At 41.1% G+C, this 18,007-nt stretch overlaps 1 protein-coding gene across 1 annotated transcript in view; it reads left to right on the top strand.

The window, feature by feature from the left end:
* The window catches only part of CLNK (cytokine dependent hematopoietic cell linker), a 199,158-nt gene that overhangs the window by 135,814 nt on the left and 45,337 nt on the right, over positions 1-18,007 (top strand). Inside the window, exons 9-11 of the mRNA XM_017513218.2 lie at positions 8,819-8,844; positions 9,058-9,077; positions 10,443-10,553. Of these exons, the coding sequence (XP_017368707.1) occupies positions 8,819-8,844; positions 9,058-9,077; positions 10,443-10,553 (157 nt within the window). The remainder of the gene's footprint in view (positions 1-8,818; positions 8,845-9,057; positions 9,078-10,442; positions 10,554-18,007) is intronic.

Consider the following 18,007-nt stretch of genomic DNA (forward strand, 5'->3'; position numbering starts at 1 on the left):
AAAAAAAAAAAAAAACCATGAGCAGGTGTGGTGGTACACACCTCTAATCCCAGCTACTCGGGAGGCTGAAGCAGGAAAATTGCTGGAACCAAGGAGGCAGAGGTTGCAGTGAGCCAAGACCATACCACTGCACTCCATCCTGGGCAACAAAGCGAGACTTGGTCTCAAAAAAAGTTGGGGGAGGGTATTGCATATGTTACATATTTAGCACTAACTGAACAGTAGCTAAGTGAAAAACAAAGACAGCGGTCCCCCCTTATCCCCAGTTTCACTTTCCACAGGTTTAGTTAACCATGGCAAACCAAGGTCCAAAAATATCCAGTGGAAAATTCCAGAAATACACAATTCCTACGTGTTAATTTGCACACTGTTTCTGAGTGGCATGATGACATCCTGAGCAGTCCGGCTCCAATCATTTCTTTGTCCAGCGTTTCCACTGCACTGTGTCCGTTACCCACTCGTTAGTCACTTAGCGGCTGTCTTGGCCATCAGATCCCCTGCGTGGTATCACAGTGCTTGGGTTCAAGTCACCCTTATTTTACCTAATAATGGTCCCAAAGTACAAGAGTAGTGATGCTGGCAGTTCTGATTTGCCAAACAGAAGATGTAAAGTGAGTCCTTTCAGTGAAAAGGTGGAAGTTCTCAACTTGAAAAGGCAAGAAAAGATGTTGTATGCTGAGGTTACTGGGATCTACAATAAAAATGAATCTTCTATCCATGAAATTGGGAAGAAGGAAAAAAAAGTATGTGCTAGTTTTGCTGTCACATATCGCCTTTGTCATAGGTCTGTCTGTACATTTAGGAAAAGCATAGGACATAGAGGATTTGTTACTATCCTCAGTTTCAGATATCCACCGTGGGTCTTGGAACATTTCCCCCCAGGATAAGCTGGGGGGCTACTGTAACTTCAGTGTACATTTACATAGTTTATTTTTAATAATGGCCATATGTAAAACGAGTTCACAGAATTCCTGAAAGTTAAGCAAGTGCCCCTTGCAAGCCGGCACCAGCCACTCCAAAGAACAATCTCTTAACTCTTTCCCCTTCTCCAAGAGGCCTTACTTTAACCCTCCCAGAACACGGTGATATTGACAATGTCTTCATGGTTTCACCATAATACGTTGTAGTTGAAAGAGTCAAACGAAGGTGCATCGGATTCTGCAACCATGCTATGCCCACCTCAATACATTACCTCCCCAAAAGCAGTAGTTTTGACAGCTCATGTGAGATCTGTCTTGAGACCGAAAAGCAAATGAGTCTCTGGGCAGATGGTGCTAATTACACCCTATGACCACGAGGTGGCGAGCATGCCGGGCTTCTCCAAGAGAAAACTGAAGATGGGAAAGACTTTGAACAATGTTTGGCTCCTGTTGTTTGACAGACAGAGAACTTTTCCTAGCGTTTTAGAATATCTGGGTACTTCACTAGGAGAGTAAACTCCCATTTTCCCTCTGATTTTTCATACCATAATGATAGCAGTAACTGCAGCTGTGCATTAAGAACCGTGCCTTGAAGTGCATCAGTGCATTTATTCCACATATGAATTTCTGTGAAGTATAAATAAGCACTCCTTACTCCTCCAGATGGGGAAATTCATTCACTCTCCAATCCATTTGCTTATTTCATAAACATTTATTAAGCACTTGCCATGATCCTGCCCATAGTATGAACAGAATCAAGGTTCAATCTTAACAAATTCAGCTCCAATGCTCACTCTCCTCTAAATATCACAAATACTTGACTTATTACTGCTTTATTAAATAAAACCCCCAAATTTAAAAAAGCTTGCTAGAATTTATCTGAATTACCATCAAAGCTGTATAACAGTAGATAGGTTACTTTGCTTGTTTGATCCAGTTATTTTTTCACTTGCAAAGTTCCTTAAAGTTCACTTTGACCTCTTACTTTGAAGGATTTTGGTTAGCTAAGCAATGATTAAGTGAAGCTCATGGTATTAGTGGTTGCCAGTTGGCATTTTTGATGTGGCTGAAACCCCCGTGGATTTTTGTAACTATTGCTTATATTATCCTACACAAGAATCTTAAAAGTGGGAGAGGAATGCTAAGTGATGCTAGAAAAAAATTCTACATTATAATGACAACATAGGACACATGGACGGTGTATCACAAAGATTCACCCTGAGTAACACACAAGACTCTGAGTGGCCAAGGCAATCTTAAGTAAGAGGAACAAGGCTGGAGCCATCTACACTTCCTGATTACAAATAACATGACAGGGCTGTAGCCGTCAGTGGTACACCAAGCATGTACACAAGTAGGGCAGAGTGCAGAGCCCAGAAATAAATGCATGCATTGATTAAACTAATTTTTGACGAAGGCATCAAGAATACACAATGGAGACAAAATGGGCTCATCAAAGAATAGCGGAGAGCCTAGATATTAACATGCAGAAGAACAGTGCAGGACCCTGGTCTCACACCATTCAAGGAAATCAACTTGGGGTGAATTAAATTAACTTGGGGTATACCCAAAACTACAAAACTCCTAGAAGAAAACATGGGGAAAAAATCCTTGACATGGGGTCTTGCCAATGACTTTTTGGGTATGAGACCAAAAGGGCAGGCAACAAAAGTAAAAATAAACACACAGGACTACATCAAACTAAAAAGCTTCTGCCCAGCAAAGGAAACAATCAACAGAGTAAAAAGGCAAACTATGAAATGGGAGAAAATATTTGCAAACCATGTACTTGATAAGGATTAATATTCAATATAGACAAGAAACTCATACAACTGAATAACTAAAAAATGAGTGACCTTATTGGAAGATGGGCAAAGGATCTGGGTGGACATTTCTCCATGGAGGAAATACAGGTAGCCAACATGTAGAGCAAGTGGTTCTCAGCATCACTGGTCATCAGGGAAATGCAACTGAGAGCCACAGTGAAATATCTCCTCACAACTCTTAGGATGGCTATTACTTAAAAAAGAAAAGAAAAAGATGGCAAGTGTTGGCAAAAATACGGAGAACAGGGATCCCTTGTACACAGTTGGTGAGAATGCAAATTGGTAGTGCCGTTATTGAAAACAGAATAAAGTTTCCTCTAATAAATTAAAAATAGAAACACCATGTGATTCAGGAATCCCACTTCCGAGTACATATCCAAAGAATTGATAACAGGATCTTAAAGCACTGTCAGCACTCTACGTTCATGGCAGCATTCTTCAGCACAGCCGAGATATGGAAGCAACCTAAGGGTTCATAGACAGGTGAACGGTAAAGAAACTGTGGAGTATACATACAATGGAGTATTTTCCAGCCTTATGTGGAAGGAAATTTTTCCATTTGTGACAACATTGATGGACTTGGAGGGCATTATGCTGGGCCAAAGTAAGTCAGACACAGAAAGACAATACTGTAGAGTCTCACTTATGCGTGGAATCTAACAGAGTCAGACTCACAGAAGCCAAGAGTAGAATGGTGGCTGCCAGGAGCAAGGCGGAGGGAGAAGTGGGAAGGCGATGCTTAAAGAGGACAGAGCTTCAGTTACGGTGCATAAATAAACTCTGAAGATCCACTCTACAACCTAGTGCCTATAGCTAATGATACTGTACTGGGTACTTAGTTTGTCAAGAGGGTAGGTGTTAAGTGTTCTTACCAAAAAATAAAAATAAAATAAAGTAACAGTAACAAAAAGGGCAGGAGCCAACTTTGGTAAGTGACAGATACGTGCTGGTGATGGTTTCATGGATATGTACATATCCCCAAATTCAATCTTGATGTGTACAATAAATTTGTAAAGTTCTCCTATGTCAATGTTACCTTAAGGAAGTGGTTTAAGAAAGATTCACCATAGTTAAGGCAATGTTTTTACCATGTTGTACAAGACTCCATGTGATCTGGGCACTCTCCCACCTCTGCCATCACCTCCCTGGGCTTACCACCCCCTTGTGCTCATCCCATCTGCCATAATTCAAATGTCCCCTCCAAATCTCATGTTGAAACTTTATCCCCAATGTGGAAGTATTGAGAGGTGAGGCATAATGGGGTAATTGGATCATGAGTGCTCTGCCCTCACGGATGAATTAATCCATTAATGGATTAATGGGTTGATAGATTAATGGATTGTTGTGGAAGGGGAACTGGTGGCTTTATAAGAAGAGACACCTGAGCCAGCATACTCAGCCCCCTTGCCACCCGATGCCCTGTACTGCCTCAGTACTCTGCCGTGAGTCTCCTTCAGCAAGAAGGTTCTCACAGGTTGCACCCCCTGAGCTTTGGTCTTCTTGGCCTCCACAATTGCAAGAAATAAATCCCTTTTCCATATAAGTCATCACTTAGTTTCCAGTATTCTGTCTTAAGCAACAAAAAACAGGCTAAGACAGAAAATAGGCACCAAGAAGGGGAGTGTTGCTGTTAATGAATACCTGCAAATGTGGAAGCAGCTTTGAAACTGGGCAATGGCAGAAGTAGAATAATTTGGAGGTACAGAATAGAAAAAGTCTAAATTCTGGTGAAAGCTTAGGAGACAAGAAGGCTAAGTAAAGTTTGGGACTTCTTGGTAATTAGATAGGCGGTTGTGACAAGTAAAAGCCATTCTGATGAGGTTTGAGGTAGAACTGAGGAGCATGACATTGAAAACGGGAATAAAGGCCATTCTTGTTATAAATTGGCAAAGAACCTGAATGAATTGTTTTTATGCCTGAGGGTTTTGAGGAAGTCCAAACTTGAGAGTGATAAACTAGGATATCTGGCAGAAGAAAATTCTAAATAAAATATAGAAGGAGGCTGGGCATGGCAGCTCATGCCTGTAATCCCAGCACTTTCGGAGGCTGAAGTGGGTGCATCACATGAATGTGGGAGGCGGAGGTTGCATTGAGCCAAGATCATGCCACTGCACTCCAGCCTGAGTGACAGCAAGACTGTGTTTCACAAAAAAAAAAATACATATATATATATATATATATATACACATACATATATGTATATATATACATACATATATGTATATATATATGTATATATGGAGCTGCAGGGTTATTTTGGCAACTTACATTGATATTTGAAAGCAGAGAAATAATTTACAGAATTTATAATTAAAAGGGAAGTAGAGTGGATAAATTTGGAAAACTCAGCCTGGCCACATAAACAGAGAAAAAGTGTTCAGGAGAGAAAACCGTGGATATATCCCAGTGACCGTTTCCTAAGGAGATTAACAGAGATAGAAGGCAGCCAGATGCTATTCCTCAGGGCAATGAAACAATGACCACAATGGTGCTTCACAGGTCTTGAGGCTGCCCTCTTATCACAGGCCCAGAGTTCTAGAATGGAAGAAAGGTTACAAGGGACAGGATTGGGGTATGTCTACCAGCTTACTGTCCACAGCCACCCTGGGACTCAACTCCGTACACTGCAGCATAGCACTTCACGGCTGCCTGGCTCAGGCAACCCCAGCTGAGACTCCTGTACTGAAGCTCTGCAAGGTACAAGTTATAAACCTTGGCATTATCTGTGTGGTGCTAATTCTGCAGGCTTGCAGAAATCAAGAGCTGTGGAGGCTCAGCAACCTCCATCTGATTTCAAAAGGTGTCATCAAAGGCCTGAGCACCCAAGCAGAGACTTGGTGCAGGTGGAGACATTGTAGAGAGCACCCACTAAAGCAATACAAAGCAGATATGTGGTGTTGAAGCTAATGCAAAGTCCCCACCGGGGCAATGACTAATGGAGCCATGGGAGCAAGGTCACTGCAGAGAATCCCCACCAGGGTAATGGGAGTGAGCCTGCCACCAAGACCCCTGAGCTGTAGAGCTACTGGTGTGCAGTGCCAATCTGGGAGAACTGGGTGGACTAAGCCCAACAAAGCTATAGTGGTGGGGTGTCCTGAAGGCTTAGAGGCCCTAACCCTTGCTCCAGCGTGCACAGAATGCCAGACACGGAATAAAAATAAATTATTCTGGAATCTTAAGACCCAGAGTCTTCTCTCTTGGGTTTCAGTCTCACGTGGGGCCTGTTATCCCTATCTTCTTGCTTCTTTCTCCCTTTTGGAATAGGAATGTGTACCTTATACTTGTCCTGCGATTGCATCTTAGAAGTAGAAACTTGTTTTGATTTCATAGGCTCAAGGATGAGACTCTGAACTTTGAACTTTTGAGTTGGTGCTGAAATGAGTTAAGACTTTGGGGCTACGAGGATGAATGAATATATTTGTATGTGAGGGCATGCATTTGGTGAACCAGGGGGTGGAATGCTGGTTTGAATGTCTCCTCCAAAACTCATGCTGAAACTTCAGCCCCAAGGTGGCAGTATTGAGAGGTGAGACCTTTAAGAGGCAATTGGATCATGAGGGCTCTGTTTTCATAAATAGATTAATCTATTCACAGATTAATGAATTAATGGGTGTTGAGTTATCATGGAAGGAAGGCCGGTGGCTTTATGAGAACAGGAAGAGGGACCCGAGCTAGGACATTAGCACAGTCAGCCACCTGGCCATGTAACATCCTGCACGTCTTAGTACACCTCAGAGTCCCCACCAGCAAGAAGGCTCTCACCACGTGCACCTGTGTGTTCTTGGACTTACCTAATTTCAAAGAAATCACCGAATTTTAAGTCTTCTGTTTTAAGCAACAGAAAATGAACTGACACACCCTGAGGATCTTTGCCCTTGCTGTTTCCTCTTCCAGAAATCCCCTTCCCAGGATATCCACAGGACATGCTCCCTCACTTTCCTCAGGCCTCTGATTTCATCTTCTAACCACAGAAGCCTCCTCAGACCGGCTGAAAACACAGTAGCCCGGCCCCAGCTCTCCGGGCCCTCCTGTCCCCTAGTCTGCTTTATTTTCTGCGTAGCACTTGTCATCACTTGTGAATGTTTATTTATATTTTTGTTTACATATTTCCTAACTTCTGCCACTGGAATGTAAGTTTCATGGGAATAGCAACTTTATTTGTTGGTATTATACTTCCCAACACCTACATCAATAAATACATTAAAAATGAGTCCCTGCCTGACACATACTATGTGCTCAATAATAAATCAGTGAAACAAAAGAAGATAGATGTCCCATTTGAAACTCACAACCCCTGAAGCAAACTGGGTAGGTATCTTGAAAACCATAAATGGAGTTTTCCTATTAAGCTACAGAAACTCAGTCTCTTTATTGAATTCTTTTTCCAGTGAATTGAACTGATCGCCAATAGATATAGTGGAAAAAGTTCTCTTGGAAAGCCAGCATCTAGTTTTTCAGGGAAAGTCATCAACCCAGGCAGCAAGATGGTCCACCAGGGAGCTCTGGAGGTGAAGCCAATAAACAATCAAATGAAAGGAAATTAATTTATGTTTTCTAATTTTGTGCCTTAAGCAAGCATCATGTGACCTAAGCTTTTTTGTGACTTCCTTGAAATAGTCAAAGATCTCATGTTAACTAGATTGCCCCTGTTGTTGAAGTACATCTTGGGTCACATTTTGTGTTTTCACAATGCCAAAGACATACATTACTTCTGGGTGCAATCAGTGTTTGGAATTCATATAAAGAAGTTAATCCTACCTATTGCAAAAGTGTCTTTCAAAACCGAAAATGGAAAGGAAGAATGGTAATTTTATTCTTATTCTTTAAAGTAATTATCTTAGACCCAGAAGAGCCATTAAAATTATACAGACCAGTTTGTGTTGTGTTATGTTGTGTTGTGTTGCTTTGCATTGCGTTGTGCCAGTTGGACCTTTCACCAAGAGGAATCTAAAGAGAAGGTGCAGTGGAGAGCAGGCTGAAGTTAAGCCTTTAATGACATGGGGTGGTAAACTGGTAACCAGTCCCCTGCACACACGCACCACGGGACTTCCAGGGGAAAGTGCAGGGGGCTCTTCAGCACATGGTTAAAAATCACTGATTTAGTCCAACGTCCTTGTCTCACAAGTGAGAAAAGCAAAGGGGACTCACTGTGAAGCCACCCAGTCAGTTTTCAGTGGAGGTTTAAGTCTCCTATAGCAGGAGATAGACATTTTCTCACTGATTTCACAACAGCCCTATCAAATAGCATTTATTATATCACGCCCATTTTTAAAGATAATCAAACATTGCTTTTCCGAGGAGCCTTCTTCTGACAACCCAGACTAACTTAAGTCTCCCACATATTCATTTAATACTTTGTCTTCTCTACCTGAAGTCCTCATCAGATGGTTCATGATGCCTTCAGTGCAGGTCTACCCACAAAGGTATAAACCCTACCAGTCAACTTCACAGTCACATCCCCAGAGCCAGAAGCTTGGCCTGTGAACACCCCAGCTAGGAGCACCTTGACAGGAAGGATTGAATTTGCCTTTTTACCCCAGTGCCTGGTACTGTGTTTAGCTCAGAATAGAAGCTCAATAATTATATTGAGTCGAATTACAGAAATAAAACTACCTAGAGGTCAGACAAATCTGTTTCAGGTTCTACTTGGGCTTTTTCTAGGGTTAATTGGCCTTGAGAAATTATCTCACCTAGTTTGTCCTCAGTGTTTTCATCCATAAAATAAAGAAGCTGGATTCTGGGGGTCTTCAGAAATTATTCTATTTTGAAGAGTCATACCACATGCAATGAAATCTTCATTCTACCATTTACTCGCTGGGTGAGTATAGGTGAGATATTTAACCTACCTATGTGTCAGTTTCTTCGTTAACAGAACAAGGGTGAGGATTTAAAAAGACCACATCACTAAAATGTTTATTATTATTCTGGGTATCTCATAAGATCTCAACAAATATTAACTGACATTATCATCAATATTATTATAAATAAAAATAATTTTCCTGTAAGCATGTATAAAATCAATGTTTGATGACATTTTCCATAAATTCACTGGCATTCCCTCTTATGTTTTAGGGGACACATCTTTAAGGAAGAACAAGGTAGGAGAAATCATTAAAATGCATTTGTTATTCGTTATGTACTTTAGAAGCATACCAATATAGACAATGCAAAAGCTCAGATAGCTCTTGAAAAATATGTCCTATAAGTCTGGTCACAATCTGTCATTTCTATTTGTAAACCAAAAACCTGTTAACCAGTGGCCCTGCTCACAGAATGATAAACTTAATTTAGGTTTCTCCTTTCTTTTTCAGATTCCTTTACCACCTCCTCGGTAAGACACTTTAAAATAGCATTTTGTTTTGCAGTAAACTGAAATAATTTGTGCCAGCATCTGAAAAAGAGAAACACAAACATTTGACATTGAAAACCTAATATGATTTCAGAGTGAGAGATGGATGTAGAGAGAAAGAAAAACTAATATGAGATGTTCAATGAGCAGGATTAACCAGGCCTTCATTCATCCATTTAAACATTTATTCAAAGTTACCTATTCAATATACCTTCACTCATTATTTCTTGATGAATGTATTCCTCCCTTATTTCTTTCTGTTCCTCTCCACTCTTTCAGTACAGAAATCTGCTGGATGATATGCTGGGTATACTTCTGGTAGGCCTAGATTCATATGAAAATGGAATATGCCCTCAAGGAACTTACAATATATAAGTATATATTTATGTGATATTTATGTGATACATACACAAATACTATTACGTGTATACGTATCTATGGAGAAAAGAGCAACAGACGGCTGCAGAGGCTCTGAGTGACTGGCCACTCTTGCTCTACTGGGGACCCATGAGCACCTCTGCCATAGCATGCATTACACTCTCTGGCAATCATTTCTTGACTTCTCTCTCTTCCCTCCTAGAGGGAAGCAGCTTGAACCAAAAACTTTATCTTTTTCCTCTCTGTATCTCCAGCATCCACCAAAGTACCTGATGCACTTTATGAACAAATGAGTGAATGAGTGAATAAAATGAGTGAGTGAGGCATTCACTGACTTTCAAACATTTATATATACATATTTGGAGGCAGAGTCTGGCCCTGTTGCCCAGGCTGAGTGCAGAGGCATGATCTCAGCTCACTGCAAGTTTCACTTCCTGGGCTCAACTGATTCTCCTGCCTCAGCCTCCCAAGTAGCTAAGATTACAGGTGCATGCCACCATGCCTGGCTAATTTTTGTATTTTTAGTAGAAATGGGGTTTAACCATGTTAGCAAGGCTGGTCTTGAACTCTTGACCTCAGGTGATTCGCCCACCTGAGCCTCCCAAAGTGCTGGGATCACAGGCGTGAGCCACCAATCCCGGACACATTTTTGTATTTCTTTGGGTAGTTCTAAGAACTCAGGTCTCCCAGTCTGGGATGAATGGAAGGCTGTTATCGTTTTCTCCACAGGCCTCCTAAAGCCCAAACAGGTGCACTATGGAACAGCATGTGACTCCCTGTAGAAAATTATATCAGGCCCTTTATAAAACAGTACGAGACCTGACCAGGCTTCTCCTAAGTTAGCATCCTCAGACTGGCATTTTCAACCCAAAGCTGGGGACACTGAGGGCAGAGCAGTGTGGATTCAGGGCCTGAGGCATCATTGATGCAGCAAACCTTCTCAGGACCCTACTCTGACTCTCCACACAGGCCTCTGGTCACACTTCCAAAGAAGTACCAGCCTTTGCCCCCTGAGCCAGAGAGCAGCAAGCCGTCTTTCTTTCAGAGACACACCTTTCCGGAAGTCCAGGGAAAGCCCAGGTAAGAGATTCATCATTAATGGTGAAATGATCAGCATGAATGTGGGTATGGGGGAGGGGAACAAGGGAAACCAAACAAAGTACCTGTCAGAGCAGGCTCCCTAATGGTTGGTGGCTCACACCTGTAATACCAGCACTTTGGGAGGTGGAGACAGGTGGATCACGAGGTCAGGAGTTAAAGACCAGCCTGACCAAAATGGTGAAACCCCATCTCTACTAAAAATACAAAAAAAATTAGCCAGGTATAGTGGCAGGCGCCTGTAATCCCAGCTACTCAGGAGGCTGAGGCAGGAGAATTGTTGGAACCTGGGTGTCAGAGGTTTCAGTTAGCCAAGATCATGTCACTGCACTCCAGCCTGGGCAACACAGTGAGATTCCATCTCAAAAAAAAAAAGAAAAGAAAGAAAAGACGTTTAATTGACCCACAGTTTCACATGGCTGAAGAAGCCTCAGGAAACTTACAATCATGGTGGATGCTGGAAGGGGAAGCAGACATGTCTTATATGGCGGCAGGTGAGAGAACCTGTGTCCAGAGCAAATGAGGAAGAACCTCTTATAAAGTTATCAGATCTCATGAGAACTCATGCACTATCATGAGCGCAGCATAGGGGAAACTGCCCGTGATCCAATCACCTCCCACCTGGTTTCTGCCTTAGCGCCTGGGGATTACAATTAAAGATGAGCTTTGAGTGGGTAAACAAAGCCTAACCATGTCAGGGAGGAACCAGTTATACCAGAGGAAAATAGTCCTAGAAACCTATGTTTTGATTCTTTGCAGGAAATACAGCTTCTCTGTAACAAAATGAGTTACTGAAAGAATTGCTCATTTGTGGCCTGAATTAGTTATTAAAGAAAATGTCAAATGCCAGAACAGAATCAGCATATTTTATGTAAGAACTGAAAGGGGATTCAGACTATTTCAGGACCAATATTGGCCCCCAGCTTCCCATCACCCAGGCTGGAGAAATATAGCCATGCTTGAAAACTATTTTATCAAAAACATTATTGCCTTTATGAAAAATAAATATTATAAAACCAACCCTCTGGTATTAAATACTGATGATGGCTCCTTGTTCCCAAACGTGTGAGACATTTGGCAGCTGACGCTAATCACAAAATGTGACAAACTCGAATGAACCTATTTTATTTTCCCAAAAGAGTTTAAATTTCCAAAATTACCTTATTTTGAAAGTCAGAAAAGATATTAGCATTTTCTTCTTGTTTTTGCATGGAATGAAGAATGCTTTCTTATTTTTCATTCTTCTTCAAGCTTGCATCAGCAGTTTGGGGCACAGGCATTATTTAGTGAGGAAGCATTTCTCATGAATACAGAAACTCAGGCTCTCAGGCTCATTTTGAGCTTCTATGGGAAATCCATTCATCACTGATTCTAACGGGGAACATTAAACAGCCTAAAATGTCATTCCGCCTTCTGTGGTGAATGTCTCTTCAGCTTTTCCCCTCCTACAGCCCCACACAAGCATAGTCTTCCGAGAAGCACCCTCCTTGTTGTCTCTCCCATGGAACGCCCTCTTTTCTGTTCCCCTTTCAACTGTCATGGCACTATGGGAAGGAACAGAGGCTCTCAAGTCTAGATTCAAATGGTCTGCATTTGTATTAGTTCTCACATTGCTATAAAGAAATACCTCAGACTTGGTAATGTATAATGAAAAAAGGTTTAATTGGCTTACAATTCCATAGGCTGTACAGGAAGCATGATTCTGGCATCTGCTCAGCTTCTGGGGAGGCCTCGGGAAACTTACAATCATGGTAGAAGATGAAGGGGAAACAGGCTCGTCTTACATGGCAGGTGCAGGAGCAAGAGAGGGAGAGATGCTACACTCTTTTTTTTTTTTTTTTTTTTTTTTTGAGACGGAGTTTCACTCTGTCACCCAGGCTGGAGTGCAATGGCTCCATCTCGGCTCACCACAACCTCTGCCTCCCCGGTTCAAGCAGTCCTGCCTCAGTCTCCTGAGTAGCTGGGACTATAGACATGTGCCACCACACCCAGCTAATTTTTGTATTTTTAGTAGAGATGGGGTTTTACCATGTTGGCCAGGATGGTCCTAATCTCTTGACCTCATGATCTGCCCGCCTCGGCCTCCCAAAGTGCTGGGATTACAGGTGTGAGCCACTGCACCCAGCCTACACTCTTTTAAACAACCAGATCTTGTGATAACACACTATCATGAGAACAGCACTGAGGGGATGATGCTAAATTGTTCACGAAGGATCCATCCCCGTGATCCAATCACCTCCCACCAGGCCCCATCTCCAAAAGTCAGGATTATACTTCAACATGAGATTTGAGGGGGACACAGATCCAAACCATGTCAAGGTTGAAATTTAGATTCTACTTCTCATGAATGGTGGATCTGGGAAAGTGATTGTGAATTAGGGGTGACTTTATCCTTCCTCTCCCCAGTGGACAGTTAGCAATGTTTGGAGATATTTTTGGTTGCAACATCTTGAAGAAGGGATGTTACTGGCTTCTAGAGAGCAGAGGCCAGGGATGCTGCTAAAATCCCGTGGTGCTCAGGACCGCCCCACAACAGAGAATAACCTTCAAAGGTTAATATTGCAAAGGTTGAAAACTGTGTTAGCTCTTCTAGCAAAGTACTAAACTAACCTTTTCTAAGCCCAAGGTTTTCCTCTGCAGTAAAATACAAATAATATTAATATCTGCTACCTACCTCATAGGCTAAGGTGAAAATTAGATGAGCTGATTCCTATAAAGTTCTTAAAAATGCCTGGCCGGTACCTATTTTTAACCAACATTTATTACACTTTTATTACCTTGGCCCTTCTCCATTGGTACCTATGTTACTCCATATAATATAAGAAGTTAACAAGCCTGTTTTTTCCACCCCACAAAGGGGTGGAAGAGGAATTGACTCATTTCAGTACCCATATAACCTGGCACAGTGCCTGAAATATGGTAGATGTTGGGTAAATATAAATTTCCTTCTGCAGCTTTCAAAGGAACCTAACCAGACTAGGAGTAAGCAGATTTGCTGTGCTTTGATTTCCATTTTCAAAGAGTGAGAAACCGGGAGGCAACAATAATAATAGACCATCAAAGCCATGATGCTGTGTCATCAGAATTGGAAATGTAATATGCTGCATTCCTAAAACTCCTGGTGAAATAGTCTAATATGTAAAGGGCAGATCAAGCCTCAGAGAAGGAGACAGAAAATAGGATCAATAAAATATCTAGACTGCATGCAGTGGCTCACACCTGTAATCCTAACACTTTGGGAGACCGAGGCAGGTAGATCACACATGGCAAGGAGTTCAACATCAGTCTGGCCAACATGGCGAAACCCCATCTCTACAAAGATACAGAAAGTAGCTGGGCGTGGTGGAGCATGTCTGTAATCCCAGCTGTTCTGGAGACTGAGGCATGAGAATCATTTTAACCCAGGAGACAAAGGTTACAGTGAGCCAAGATTGCACCTCTGCACTCCAGCGACAGAGGTCAACAGAGGGAGACTCTGTCTCAAATAAATAAAAACTAAAATAAAATATTGAAGATGATGAGGTTGTTCAATGTGGAGTAAAGAGGATTTTATCTTCTTTCTGCTTCCTCGTGCTGGAAAGAACAGTATCGTGGGACCCAGCAGCAATGAGTTTGGATCCCAGTTGAGCCACTTTTGGCTGTACGATTTCAGAAAAGCTCTTTAACAACTCTGAGTTTTGCTCTTCTTATTTATAAGAAAAGAATAACCATCCTCGTGTGATAAAGTGATGATGAAAAGATGTGCCATTCCTGTAAAGTGCCTAGGATAATAACTGTCACAGCACAGGAAAAGAAGAAAACAAGAAAAGAAAGAGAAAGCAAGTAAGCAAGAAAGAGAAAAAAGAAAGAAGGAAAGAGGGAGGGAGGGAAGGATAGAAAGGGAGAAAAGGAGAAAGAGAAAGAGAGGGAGGGAAGGAGGAAGGGAAAGAGGAAGGAAGAAAGGAAGGAGGGAAGGAAGGAAGGAAGGAAGGAAGGAAGTGAGGGAGAAACCCAACTTCTCCCATCTGTTCTTAGCAGAATTAGGTAACCAGCATGCATAACCCTATACTTTTCTAGAAATAGACACTGTGTTTTATAGCAGAGTGGTTCTCATCCTGGCTTTACACTTAAAATAATTAGAAAGCTTATTTTAAAGCACTATGTCCAGTATCTATTTTAATTGCTCTGAAGTGGGATCTGGGCATCAGAATTTTTAAGGCTTCCCCAGGTGAAGCAAATAGGCAGACAGGGCTAAGAACCCAGAGGGACCCAGGTTCGAGGAATACATCCATCACAAAGGCTTTGAAGGTGTTTAAGCCTTACCTGTGCCCGAGTTTCCGGAGTCTCACATAATGCTCAATTGACTGCCAAATGCGTCCCTCTGTGGGCCCAAATCGCACCAGTCTATTGGGTCACTGTCTTGGTGATGTTGACATCTTTAGAAGTTGCATTTGATATCTCTGGGGTTCCTGTAGTTATAATTTGCATTTATTTAATCATTTTTAAATGTGTTGACAATTACGTTGGATCTCTTCACTAAAATACCTCAAGAGAGGTATTTTCTCTTACTGAATTTTTCCACCAGATTTGTAAAGAATGGTTTCCTAAGCCTCAAAGGAGTAAACTGCCTAGTCCAGTGGATGGCATACATGTTCAGAAAAATAGTACTTCCCTACTTATTGGGCACCTAAGGTCCCCAAGCTTCAAAGAAGTTAGGTGACTGAAAATCACAGGGTTGCCATTTGACTATTGAGGAGGAAAATACCTGCAGAGCCTCATAGAAGACACTGGGGATACCAAGAGAAATGTGACAGCTTTGCTTCTGAAAGTAAGAGATGCGCTTTCAAATTCATTTTTTAGCAAGGTCCACATGGGTAGTAATATCATCATTGTGATGCCCAAGTCCCATGTAATCAACCACATAAGGATATTGCTCTGAAAACAGACGGAACATTGGCAATCAGAGCTTCTGCAGCCAAACCATGCAGCAGAGTGCCTGCTCCCTCTCTGCCAGCTGTTGGTAAGGCACAGTGAGTGAGATGAATCGCCTTCCCTAAGGCAGAGGCCAAGATTTACATCTGGCAATCAACTTTATCAATGGCAGGCAGTTAGACAGCTACAGTCCTTTGCAGCAGGCTGTGCTCACCCTGGATGGCCGCTGTGGTTCCAGCTATTGTATTTCAGGCCCCATTTGTCTCTGCCAGCTCTGCTGTTCTCTTTGTTAAAGCTAAGCCTTGGTTCACAAAACAATTACTGAATTGAAGGCATTCAGCAAAGGAACACGTCATCCCAGTCATTCATTGACAACTCAAAACCAGAAGAGAACTTTGAAGTCTGGAGAATGTTGGTGGGGCGTTCTCAACCACTTATCCTCCATCATTATGATTTTTACACTGTCCATGTACTTAACGATTTTTCTGCTCTGCTCATTTTTTCAACTTAAATAAATTTGCTTAAAAGAAAGACATGATTATCATAAATAACTTCAATACAGATAGCTTGAGCTCTGGGGAATTTTCCCTCTGATAAAAGGGAAAGTAGACAAATATTAGAAGGGTATTTCATATCTACTAACCACTACATTGAGCCTTTCTCCTTGACATATTCTGAAAGACAATTAAAAAGGGAATAACTTTTCTATGATGGATCAATTGCAGTTTTAATACCATTGTTCATGCAACAAATAAAATCATCCTGAGTAACAGCAAGAGTAATCAACATTTTCTGAGTTGTAACTACACACAAGCCCAGTTTGAAGTCTTATATGTGTTAATTCATTTAGTCTCAAAACAGCACTGTGAAAAAATGGATATTACTATCTCCAATTTACTGATAAAAATGAAGAAATTGAGAGTTCATTGTCTCATATGTTCTTTCAGATTCAGTACACTCAATGGCTCAAGGTGCAGGGTTCGGCCAAAATATAGTTTAAATGAAGGACCCAATCTTTAAGAAAAAAACACCCCCTTGCCTAACTGTGGCTTTCCATTTTCTGTTTCTTTCTTTTTAAAGTAGAGACAGGGGCCTCACTGAGACTCCTGTCCAGGCTGGTCAAACTCCTGGCCTCAGGCAATCTGGCTGCCTTGACCTCTCAAAGTGCTGGGTTTACAGGTGTGAGTCAATGCACCCAGCCAGCTTTCTCTTTACAACCAGCCATGCCAGCATCACATCAGTTCATGCAATCTCTATTGCAAAAATATATGCTCTGATGATTTGGGAAGTGAAAACAAAAAATCTTTATAGATATAAAGAAACCATGATCTCTTAAAATAGATTGCATGGTTATGGAGATATACAAATTTGTATTTATGAATGGAAACTATTGATTTTAAAGTACAAACTTCATTATTATTACTGTTTTCCAAGTTGTTGCCATTGGGGGAAACTGGGTATAGGGTACATAGAAACTCTCTGTGTTATTTCTTACAACTGCTTGGGAATCCATAATTATCTCAGACTAAAAAGCAAATGTGAACATGAAAATGTTCCGCAAATGTAGAGTGTTATCTCATTCCAAATAGTTTCCACATCACATTCTTTCATTAGAACCTTCAACAATTCTCTTCACTACTGTCTGGATTTATCAGTTTTACATGTGGGAAAACTAAGCTTCAGAGAGAGAATTTAACTTATCCAGGGTGACAGAACCCACAGATGACAGAGCAAGAATAAAATTCAATTCATTTAAAACTAAGCCAAAAACTAAGGGAGTCTCAGGAAGGCCTGTATTTATAGTAAAAGGTAATATACTTATCTTTATAATGAGGACCTCTTATGCATAGGAAAACATTGTGAAAAAATTAATGACTGTGGTTTTTTTGGCCATCTTCAGTGGACAGAACTTGCACAAACATGTGTTCAAAGCTCTCGAAGAGTTAGAAACTCTTGTTTGCACAGAAATGCCTTTTCACAATCACTTGGGTTCTCAGTTAAAATTCCATTTATTAAAGCTGCACATTCCAAGCCCTAGCTTTCCTGAATCCTCAGATTTCAATCTATAAAGTGTATTACCCTATTTATAAATCTAGTGATTTTATCCAGACAGAAAGACAATCGCTCTGCTTATTCTTCAACAAATGTTCAACCAACTCGAGTTAGATGGGTTAAAGAATCTTGGGAAAACTGTTAAAGTTAAATCTCCTTAAATATTTGAAATATCTTTATACATTTAATTTACTTGATTTTTAAGTACTTCTAATGTTGACAGGGCAGGTTTAAATGCCAGCCAACAAAACTTTAACAATTTCTGTAAATCCAGTAAAGTAAATGTATAAATTTTTAAAGAATTAATTTCTCTTAAACAGTTCAAACTCTTTAAAATGGAAACAAACACATCTTGACTCTTCTAACTTCAAATGTACATTTCAAATTGAAGCCATACAGCCAATCTGTCAATATCCTTAATATTCTGGCTTCTTAAACGTTAATACTATGATTAGTCATATTTTAACCCCAAA

The sequence above is a fragment of the Cebus imitator genome, unplaced genomic scaffold (assembly GCF_001604975.1).
Source record: "Cebus imitator isolate Cc_AM_T3 unplaced genomic scaffold, Cebus_imitator-1.0 Scaffold488, whole genome shotgun sequence".
In the NCBI taxonomy this organism is placed as follows: domain Eukaryota; kingdom Metazoa; phylum Chordata; class Mammalia; order Primates; family Cebidae; genus Cebus; species Cebus imitator.